The sequence below is a fragment of the Macaca fascicularis genome, chromosome 7 (assembly GCF_037993035.2).
Source record: "Macaca fascicularis isolate 582-1 chromosome 7, T2T-MFA8v1.1".
Classification (NCBI taxonomy): domain Eukaryota; kingdom Metazoa; phylum Chordata; class Mammalia; order Primates; family Cercopithecidae; genus Macaca; species Macaca fascicularis.
Window position 1 is genome coordinate 130,573,527 of NC_088381.1, and position 12,073 is coordinate 130,585,599.

The window sequence follows — 12,073 nt, forward strand, 5'->3', positions numbered from 1 at the left end:
CAGAGCTATTGCCAGCAGAGCCAGTGGGTCCGAGTGAATCTGCAGTCCTGATGATCAATTGAGGTAATGAGAGTTATAAGTAGACTCTGCTCAGATTCAAATGTGGCACGCAGGGTTTTCAGAGCAATCGTTTTCTCTTCAAAGTCCGTCAGAATGGGAATAAGGCACTACCTTGACAATCACAGCCCCTGGCATCGGGTGATCTCAATTCACTCTACAGTGATATCAAAATTGCTGCACTACTCTGAATGCACTAGACAAGCTGCTGCAGGACTGTGCAGAATTTGCAGACACAAATGGTTAGAAACAGCAGCTGGGAGTTAACTCTAATCGTGATTTAACACCAATTAATAATGGTAATTTTCGTAATCCTATTATATAGGGCTTATTGCCAAAGTTATCAAAGATATTGTGTGTTTTAGATAACGGTGATTATTCTGGTCAGTGATGATAAAAACTGCTGGGCAGCATGACAGATTAACATTTCAGTTATTCATTTAATTATATAGCAGACTCTATTCTGGCCATTGACAATAAAATATTACAGAAAATACCTACTGTATGGAGTTCATTGTTCAGTTGAAAAATAGAAATGTAAATGAGAAACCAAAGTACCATAACCAGTGTTACGAGAGAAGTAAACATAGATACTACATACTATTTGAGAGTTTTGTGGAAACCATATTATCTTTTGTTCCAAGTATGGACAATATTTTAGTAATGTCTTTTCCACAGGATCAAGAATTGATGGATTTGTTGAACAAATGGGTTCTACTATTTTGTTTAGCTAATATACCATTGTGGGGAGGGTGGGTGAAAAAAACAAAGGAGTTGGAATACCCATTGCCATTCATAGAGCATTTCTTCAAAGATACCTGTATTGCTACTGAAATACATGCAATCTGCGACACATGTACACCAAGCAAATACGTTAGTCCTGTTTGATATCCAATTCCAGTATGTTTTTCATCCACAAAAGATGATTGCCGCTGACATGCTTCATTGTTCACAGAAAAAAATGACATTCTGTGCTGCTGCTGCTTATTATTCACCATAATAAGAACGTTTTCTGGAAAGAAAAGCATTATTGAGTTCTGAGCCTGTGCTAATGCCAGAGTGAACTCAAACCACTATTTCTTACCACTGGAACATCAAAATACAGGATTGCGACTATGCTTCTCCATAACATTGCCAGCTGGCTTCAGTTGATCTCTACTCAAGAACAGTGCCATCTGTAGAAAAGGACAGTGGCTTTTTAGGGTGAAAGGGAATCTACATGTACCTCTATGTTCTGTTTTTCCATTTGACAATTTGAACTGATCATGCCTGGGGACATTTGTCTAAGTTTAAATAGCAATCCTTCTTAAATCACTGTAGGAGGGCGAGAACATTTTGCTGGTATTGATAATTATGCACTGCCCCAAAGTTATAAAAATCAGCACTGAATGCTGCTGCTGCTGCTGCTGCACATCCATCCCCAGGAATGTTACACTCCAGCTGTAAGTTTTGATTTTAACATATTTTCAAAGTCATTTCTTCATATTTCACTTAAACATCAAACTTCATTGTTATAGACTGAAGATTTATCTCTCCCACCCGCAAATTCATATGGGGAAGCCTTACCATCTAGTAGGGCTGCATTTGGAGACAAGGCTTCTGAAAAAGTCATCAAGGTTACATGAGGTCATAATGATGAGGCTCTGATCCGATAGGACTTGGGTCTTTATAAGAAGAGACCTGAGAGCTCTCTCACTCTCCACAGACACAGGCACTGCAGGGATGCCGTGTGAGCACACGGTGAGAAGGTGGCCAGTGGCAACCCAAGGAGAGAGACGTCCCCAGACACCATCCCTACTGCTCTTTGATTTTGGACTTCTAACCTCCAGAACTGTGAGAAAATAAATTTCTGTTGTTGAAACTACTCAGTCTATGGTATTTTGTGATAGTAAGCCAAGCAGACTAATACAAGGGTTAAAGAAATATTGGCAAGAGGTCCCAGATTAACCTGTGCATACAGATGTTTAATAAAAATGAGTCTAGGCCAGGCATGGTGGCTTACGTCTGTAATCCCAGAACTTTGGGAGGCCGAGGCAGGCAGATCACAAGGTCAGGAGACCAAGACCATATTGGCTAAAACGGTGAAACCCCGTCTCTGTTAAAAAAAAAAACACAAAAAATTAGCCAGGTGTGGTGGCGGGAGCCTGTAGTCCCAGCTACTCGGGAGGCTGAGGCAGGAGAATGGCATGAACCCGGGAAGCAGAGCTTACAGTGAGCTGAGATTGCACCACTGCACTCCAGCCTGGGTGACAGAGCGAGCCTCTGCCTCAAAAAAGAGTCTAAACTAGAAACTATGGAGCTAAAGGAAGATGAGTCTCTGAAGCCACAATGGAAGCACTTCTTTGAGACCACAACTAAAGTATGTCAGTTTGACATCACTTTTATCAACATCCAGTGGGCTCCACTCCATGACAACAGCAAAGGTATTAGAACTCTAGAGCCATTTGCTTAGAAGCTTTAATTACACCAGTGACAAAATAAGCAGAGTCGTGGAGTGAAAAGACAATACTTCTCTGGCCATGACCACTCAATCTGAAACCACAAGAGGGTTTATACCCACCGATATAACATAAGACATGGTATTTAAAAGGGAAACCCACTCAATTATATAATTTTAGCCTGTATTAACATTGTTCGATCTTAGTGATTTTTTTCTTTTTCAAAATTCAGTTTACATTCTATTTTTTTGCATTTTTGGAATTGGCTGCATAGTAATCTTTTGTTAGTTTTCAGCCCTAATAACAACAACAACAAAAAAACACATTCTCTACCTCCTATCAAACAAGTCTAAGATTTTTCCAGTTCTATATGAAAATATTCAATTTTGTATTTTCTTTTTCTCCTTCCCTTCCTTTTTTTGATTAACTAATATTTTTAGTATATATATTTAGTACACATTTGGTGGTAAGCTTGTCAATATTTTTTGTAACTTCTAATATAAAAGTATTAACATCTTTTAAAAAATAACTTAAAACACAAAAGTGAAAAAGTAGCAGCCGGGCCCTGTGGCTCACGCCTGTAATCCCAGTATTTCAAGAAGCTGAGGTGGGCAGATCACCTGAGGTCAGGAGTTTGAGACCAGCCTGGCCAATATGGTGAAACCCTGTCTCTACTAAAAATACAAAAATTAGCCAGGCGTGGTGATGTGCACCTGTAATCCCAGCTACTCAGGAGGCTGAGGCAGGAGAATTGCTTGAACCTGGGAGGTGGAGGTTGCAGTGAGCCGAGATCGTGCCACTGCACTCCAGCCTGGGAGACAGAGCGAGACTTCACCCCCCCATCAAAAAAAAAAAAAAAAAAAGTAGCAGTTTTTTTAATGTGAGAATTTTTATCTTTCTATGTATTTATACTAACCAGTACAGCAGTATTGACATATTAACAAAGAGTATCTCAGAATGCAGTATTATCAGCAAGACAATATTACTGTATTCAGTAACACTTCTCAAACAATACTCATATGAAAGTTAAATGCTTTCACTAAAATGAGATATTTTACTATGCAGGTGACAGATATGCTGTGGCCACACCAGACATATTGGTTCATGCCCACATTGAGAGTCCTGTCCATTGACTCTGAACACTGCTTATTGCGTGTCTTGTTTTGGCTTCACTATTAGTTTTATCCTGAACCACAATATGAAAAACTAAAATTAATCTATGAATCACATGCAAATTCATGCCACATATTATCCTTCTCTATTAAAAATGAACACAATCAAGTGTTGGATCTTACTGACAATCTTCTTTGAAATGCTTTTATTCTAGGTTAAATAATAGAAATATTACCAGCATGAGATTCCAAGGACTAGATTCCGGTCTCAGCTCTACTGCTAACTAGCTAAGTGAACTTAGGCAATCACTTAATTTCCTGGGTCTGAATTTCTCTCATCTTTAAAGAAAATAAAATGAACTTGGTGATACACAAGACCCTTCCTTATTCTAGAATATTCCTCTATTTGAAATGAAATCCTAACTCCAGTGTCCTTGTCACCTCCTGGAATCCTTCCCTGTGTCTTCCCCTTGGATAAACTGAATTCATCTCCTTTATGCCCCCTGTGTACTGAGAATAACCCTCTCGTAGCATTTATCTAACTCATGATCTCTCACTAGACCGGAGCCTCCTGGAGAGCAGGCACCTGGTCTTTTGTGTCCACAACCCCATGGTTATGGGATAGGGGCTAGATGGATGCATGGCTATATGGTGAGCCAGCCAATACTTTCTGTGCCGCACTTCAACAAAGTGTCTCACGAGAAGACGTACAGAAACAGCAAATAAAATTCTTCTCTCATCCTATTTAAATAGTCAATCTGGAGGAAAATATGTTCTTGCTATCTTGAAAGTGAAGAAAATATTCAGAAATAATTTAAAATCTCAGGCATGCTTATTGTAGCCAGCAGTGTTCATGTAACATATATTTTAAGTTTCAAGGAAATGAAATTCGCTTGACTGCCTTATGGACAAATATACCACTTATTTTTAAACGGTTCATTCTCTTTTACTCATAAAACATACTGTCTGTAGGTTTCAGCATCTTTTATGGAAAAAGAAGGTTACAACAAAATTACGAATATATCTGCTGATTTGAGGACCTTTGAGGACACAGATTTCCTATCAACCTTTATATATGGTGCATTGGTGGTCCTCAAGTCCATGCCAAGGTCGGACAATCCACTAGGCAGATTCATAGAATTCTGCATATCATCATATTCATGGCTATGAGAGCATAAGATACAAAGAAAATTTAGCGAAGGGAAAAGGGGCATGGGCAAAGTCTGGGGGAAGCCAGGCACAAGCAAGAGCATCACAGGGAAGTTCATTAAGGACTTGGTGCTTCTGGTTTTGTACTGGAGATGGTCACAAAGGCATCTTCTGCCTGACATATGCCAAAATTCCACACTTCAGGAAGGAAAGTTGATATTCGGCATCAATCCACCTTGTTACAATAGACAGTTAAGGCACAGAGAGTTACTCATCAGTTAGTGGCAAGAGTCCCCCTGAAATCAAGTTCACAAGAGCCAGCTTTACAAGCAAGTCTTTCAAAGGACAATAGTCATATCTGCTAGGTTAATTCTTTTTTACACAAATGGTAAAAATCATCGTGCAACAAATAGGCAAAATGAGAAGAAGTGTAATATTAATTTTAAAAGTCTAATAAGCCTTTAAAATGTAGGTGTCACCTGTGTTACCTTTTTATGTGTGTGTCAAAGAAGGTGTGTTGCTTGCCTTCTTTGATGTATACCTAAGAGCTGGTCATCAATTTAACGAATATCATTTTGTCATTCCAGGAGTTGGCATCTTGAATTGGTTAAATAAATACAAACATAAAGTAAGCAAATGAGTCAATTTTCCTCTGCTTCTCTCTCATCCCTTTTCTGAATATGTTTAAACTTATTGGAAACTATGGAATTGTGTTCTTATTATTGAAAAATAACCCAATCGGTCTTTTTGCTCAATTCAGTTTAGCTTTTGACTCTCACACATGGGATCTTAATCTCCAGTAGTCTGGTGGAGCCTGTGTACCTCTCCTCAATAGAATTGCTTTAAATGCACAAAATAAAATACACAAGATTGCAAAGGAAACACATATTGAAATCCTGTCATCAAAATATTTTCCAACAATTTACAGTACAGTAATCTATGTGCTTCTGTCTAGCAGCAGGTCTAATAACCGTCATAATTGCTAAATAGTAATGAGCATAAATGGCATTTCAAGATATCTTCAGCACATATTATATATGAAAATACCCATTAATATAATGGCTTTTGGTACTTCCAATAACACTGTAGTTGTCTAGCAACCTTTCCAATTAAAGGAAAAGCTAAATGTCAGTTAGAAAATAGATAAAATTTTTTTCATCAAAATGTACAGGCCCCAGGTAAAAATCTCAGGTTTCTAGACCCATGAGACCAGGAGTTCATTAACTGATTCCACTTAGATCATGAGCTGTTGGACCAACAGCAAGCAGACTTATTTTGTTTGACCACAGAATTTTAAAAACAAATCAAATTATTACCAAACAAATGTGTTTTCCCATAAAAATGTGCTTCTGACCTCTTGGAGAAAAAAAAAATATGAGGACTAAGCAGCACTAGCCCAGCATCCCCACAAGGCAATGTCCTACCAGACTGAGTAACAGCTGTCCCGTTCACATGTGAAATGAACTCTCCATTTTCACAGTAACTATAAATCCTTCATTACTCTTTCATGTTATCTGCCTGCTTTATGTAGCTATTTCTTACTGATATTTGTGGCATTTTCCATCTCATAACCCTCTGAATAGGCAGCAAGTAGAAAATACTTGCTTTCTAATAAAGGTGGGGAGATTCTATTTATATGCCCACTGTTGTCCCCATTTAACTTCTTCCAGTCCTCTTTTTTCAACAATTAACACACTTAAGTCCCCTGGGCAGTCACCTGATTGTAAATAAAGTAATTGAAACACAATCTTGCTCATTTCTTTATGTATTATCTACAGCTTTGCTATTGACTAAGTTTTACCCCCTCAAAATTCATCTGTGGAAGCTCTTATCCCCAATGTGATGGTATTTGGAGATGGAGCCTTTGGGAGGTAATCAGGTTTAGAAGAGATCATAAAGTTAGGGCCAGTGCGGTGGCTCACATCTGTAATCCCAGCACTTTGGGAGGCTGAGGCAGGCGGATCACGAGGTCAGGGGTTCAAGACCAGCCTGACCAACATGGTGAAACCCTGTCTCTACTGAAAACACAAAAATTAGCCAGGCGTGGTGGCAGGTGCCTGTAATCCCAGCTACTCAGGAGGCTGAGGCAGGTGAATCGCTTGAACCTGGGAGGCAGATGTTGCAGTGAGTCAAGATCACGGCACTGCACTCCAGCCTGGGTGACAGAGCGAGGCTCCATCTCAAAAACAAAAAAAGTTGGGGCCCTCATGAGAGACTTGGTGCCCTTATAAGATACCAATGAGCTTGCTTCCTCCCCCCGTTATCTCTCCACCTCCCCTTCTCTCTCTTATGTGGGAACACAGTGAGAATTTGGATATTTGCAAGCCGGGAAGAGAACCCCCACCAGGGAACCAAATTGGCCAGTAATTTGATCATACACTTCCCAGCCTCCAGAACTGTGAGAAATAAATTCTTTCTGCTTAAGGCACCCAATCTATCATATTTTGTTATGGTGGCCCAAGCTAAGACAGCTGCTTTCATACTACAGTGGAAAAGTTGAGTGGTTGAGATTGGCCCACAAATTCAAAATTATTTACTATCTGGTCCTTGACAGAAAAAGTTTGCCAGCCCATGCTGTAGTTGTTTGATGGAATTACTAGTTATAGCTCTAGAATTTTTACATAGAGGGGCTTAAGGATGGGTAGGAGGAGCTATATTTGCACAGTAAGCATCTTATTTTTCCTTAATGAAGATGAAGGCAAGCAGCTAAAGAAGGCTCACTTCCCTCCTTATTGCAGCCATGGAAAGCCATACACTATACAAACCTCTCCTCTGAGCCACTGGATACACCTGTGTGGCCAGAACTGTACCACACCATGGCTGACAACTTGGATTCAAAATCTGCTCCCTTACTTAGCAGGAACACACCCTTAATCAATGGCTATGATAGCTATGAGACATCAATAGCATACTAAAGACATAGTTTTGGTTATAGAACTCACAACGAATGTCCATTGCGATAATTTTTATAATAATAGCAATAAGAACAAAATGTTTTCATTAATAGATCAATTGGAATAAAGTGAAAAAGAAACTATAAATTGCTGACAGCGTTTCTGTGGAATATTGTGGAAAAGAAAATATCAGCGACTTTGACAAGCTAAAACAACATGGTAGTTTAAAAAATACAGGTTTTAGAATCATAGAGATGAATGCAAATGCAGGCCCTGACTCCTGAGTTATCTGGCAACTAGCTGTTCCAATCTCAGAACCTTAATCTCTTCATGGGTGAAATGGAGATTATAGTGCTCTGTTTGTGGGTTGTTGATGTTTAACAAGATATTATAAGTAAACTATGTTGAAGTGCCTGGCTATTTACAATATGTTCTCAGATGGTAGCTACTATTACTAATCATGAGATAATATTTCTCACCACTTATTTTTTTCATGAGAATATTGTTTTTCAGAAAATAAAGTGACACTGAATGACACCCTTTTCCCACTATTTGCCAAGTTATTGAGACAACGCATCAAGAGCAGAAAGGCTACAATTATAAAAACTGACACCAGTTATAACAGGAAACAGGTTGTGAGGGAAGAAAGCCACCTGATGTTACTCAGCAAACTGGCACCCATGGAGACACGCACAGTGTGTCTGGGCCCCGTTACAAAAACCAACAACAGTTTTCTGTCTCTAGCTTCTCTTCCTATCAGAAGTAGCCACACCTGTGTGTACTCAGCTGTCACAACCAATGAATGTGTGTGTGTGTGTGTGTGTGTGTAAGAGAAAGAGAGGTGACAGATATTTTCCACTGGTGATCTGTTTTCATTGTCCCTCCTTGGCAACTTGCATTGCAAAGGTATCAGTTGGTTATCTGATATTAATCCCTCTGGGCCTGAGTTTTCTCATGTGATTTGAAGGACAAAATAGCTGCCCATTTTCTTTCACAGGAATATTATAAACATCAAGTCCTGAGAAATGTACAGATGTTGGACAGGAGTTTTCAGTAATCTTGCAGTATTTAAGAATACAGTCTTCCCTCGGTATATGAGGGAGACTGGTTCCAGGATCCCCTCACATACCCAGATCCTCACATACTGAAGTCCTGCTGTCCACCCTGTGGAACCCATATACAGGAAAAGTCAGCTCTTGGTATACGCACGTTTCAAATAATACAAATACTGTATTTTTCATCTGCATTTGGTCAAAAAAGATTGGCGTGTAAGTGGACCCTTGTTGTTCAAATCTGTGTTATTCAAGGACCAACCATACCACAAAAGTCAACTACCTAACAGGTTGCCTTGTTTTTTTTTTTTTTTTTTGAGACGGAGTCTCGCTCTGTCGCCCAGGCTGGAGTGCAGTGGCCGGATCTCAGCTCACTGCAAGCTCCGCCTCCCGGGTTTACGCCATTCTCCTGCCTCAGCCTCCCGAGTAGCTGGGACTACAGGCGCCCGCCACCTCGCCCGGCTAGTTTTTTGTATTTTTTTAGTAGAGACGGGGTTTCACCGGGTTAGCCAGGAAGGTCTCGATCTCCTGACCTTGTGATCCGCCCGTCTCGGCCTCCCAAAGTGCTAGGATTACAGGCTTGAGCCACCGCGCCCGGCCCAGGTTGCCTTGTTGAAGGGAAATTTGTCATTGCAGAAGGCAGAGCATAGACCAAAGGAGACATTCCTGCTTAATACTGAAAGAGACTCTGAGCTCCCTAACACGTAAGTAAGAAACTTCCACATTTAGTTAATATTTAGCATCCCTCTTCCACATTCATCTGCCTTCACTTTCAACTATTTGTGTTTGACATAATATTCATATTTAACTATAGATCTATTGAGCATAGGTACCTGTACCTAAGTCTGTATGTTCTCTACAGCTATTTAATTTTGTCTCACAGGTTCTGGACGCTTCATCTATTTGATAACAAAAGTATGAACTGAAAATGATGTTCAAGTATAGATCAAATAAATGTGATACAGCCAGGACAAACACTACTCCTGCTAGTCTCATCCTTTCTTGGAACCCTAAGTAGGAATTACATTGACTTAATTACATTCATTTCTACATTGCTACAGTATAGACATTAATTTTTCCCTTTGCTTGATTTCTTCCCTCCCTGTTAACTACAGAGAAAGTTTCCTTTAAGCAGGTTATGGAAAGGAATGACTGTTATTTCAAAATATTTCACCACCGACAGGCGATCATTTTAGATAAAAATCACTTAAGTGCAGTTATCCAAACATGTATTTCATTCTTGGCAATAAAAAAGCCCTACCCAATGCCCAATGACCTAGAAACCAGAAGTAGGAGATTTCTTCATGCAAATTAAATTTGTGTCACACTCATCAGTTAAAAAGCGGCAATGAAGGTTAAATGTGCAGCAGCAGTGTAACATAAAGGATTCCTATCCATATTTGTAGGATGTGTCAATGTGGGTAATTAATTTTTGAGATAGCGTTCTTTGAAAGAGTAAACTTTGTGAATTAATTATGAAATGAGAAGTGCCTAAAGAGAGCTGAGAATGTAAAATAGGCACCCAGCTTGATTAACTTTACCAGCTTTTAAAATACCCATTTAATAAGGTAAAAGACACTGGAATTGATTTTATGGCAGTGTTATAAACTCCAAGAACCAACGACATCATAGGAGAGTTCACAGCTTGTTTCTCTTCAAGTCTGTTTTTCATTTTGTATATTAAATGGTAAAGATTCAAGTCTTTACTCATAGAAACAGGGTGTTTTTTCCCTTAAAAAGTTAACAAAATATAAATAAAGGGAAGGAAAATTACGCCACTTTACATTGATGGGAATTTAGTGCTGCAAAACAAAGTATCTTTTCTACTCTTCAGCTAATAGAGCTGAATTAATTAATACTCTGGACACTAATAAGAAAAAGCAGACCCAGACAACATACCCGTTTCCTCAGATTGCAAGTAAGAGTGAGATTCCTTGAGAAGGAGTTTGCAAAAGCTGTATAAAAGTCCAGGACTTTGAGCAAGGCTTCCCGCTTGATGATGTGTAGGTCACAGTACGTCAGTGCTCGGACGTTCGCACATGCATGGGCAAGGGTGGTTTCCTTCCAGAATATGTCTCCGAATACATCACCCTTCCCTAGAAAACAGTATAAGATACATATTCAAGTATCTACCGCTGTTCTTATTGTAATCACTCTTGTTATTCAGTTTCATATACAGTATTGACCTTCTAGCATAATTTAGAGCTGAGGGTATAACCGCATCTATAAACACATAACAATATACAATGCTTTCATATAATATGGAACATCACCCTGAATTCGGTTATTGATGAAAATCTGGAGTGACATGAAAAAATGGATCCAACAGAGAAGCCAAACACCTCATTTTAACAAATAATTTCATTATTTTCTGCCACCTTAACTTTTCCTATTTTGACTAGAAGGAGCAAAGGTGACTACTTAGTTTCATCCTTGCCTTCTGGTAAAGATAATAAAATGCAACACAGAAGGATCTGCTGTAAATAAATCTAGGGCTGATCCAACGTATATTAAAAACACATTATTTAGTAACTATGAATTGTGCCCTAAGCTGATTAAAACTTGCCACAACTTAGTTCCCCAAGAATGCCCTTCCCTCTCTACCTAGCCAACCTTATACAGGTTCTCAGAGTCCAGCCCAAGAGCTCCCCATCCACAATGACAAAGCTGAAGGACCCAGCTTGAGTAAAACATGGAGACTCAAATGTGTTATCCCATGAACAGTTCTATAAAAAGTGCTACACTATCATCAAATGTAGACGGCTTTTAAACATTCTAGAAATCGCACAGAAATCACCTATTCACTTCAGAGCACTACCCACTGGTGGCCTGAACTCAACCATTTATCATTTGAAATCAAGTACTTAGTTGCCCAAATAAAAAGAACGAGAAAGAGTCTAAGGTTAAAGATCCCAAAGGCCTTTCTGCCGAGGCAGTTCCATAAAAGTCCCTGGTTTCTGAAGTGTAGTCAACTGCATTCTTTGTTCAACTTCTGCGTGAAAGGAAAAGTTCTAAAGTGAAAAAGACAGGGGGAGTATATCCAGGAGGGAAACATCTTCCTAGAGACACTCTGTTAATGATTTATTCTTTTTGCACTCAAACCACAGAGGTGAGCAACTATCTGCCGTCATCATGCAGATTAAAATCAGAACTAATAGGAAAAAAAAAAAAAAAAGAAGAAGAAAGAACTTGCATCACCCTTCAGGCCAGCCAGACAACCAGAGAGAAAAGAAAATGTGTAACCACAGAAATGAGAGAGAGACAAAGACAATGACAAGACAGAAACAGAGAGGTTGAGTGAGTGAGATTACAGATTCTTTGCTCACCTAGGTAGTTGGGAAGTTCTGAGAGAAACATGGGGCTTGATTTCA

The 12,073-nt window shown here is 39.3% G+C and overlaps 1 protein-coding gene across 2 annotated transcripts in view; it reads right to left on the reverse strand.

The window, feature by feature from the left end:
• The window catches only part of KCNH5 (potassium voltage-gated channel subfamily H member 5), a 346,531-nt gene that overhangs the window by 71,972 nt on the left and 262,486 nt on the right, over positions 1-12,073 (reverse strand). For both annotated transcript variants that reach the window (XR_012416327.1, XM_005561443.4), the window contains one exon: positions 10,602-10,798. Coding sequence is in view for 1 of the 2 variants with exons in the window: in XM_005561443.4 (XP_005561500.1) it covers positions 10,602-10,798 (197 nt within the window). In the remaining variant the exon portion in view is untranslated. The remainder of the gene's footprint in view (positions 1-10,601; positions 10,799-12,073) is intronic.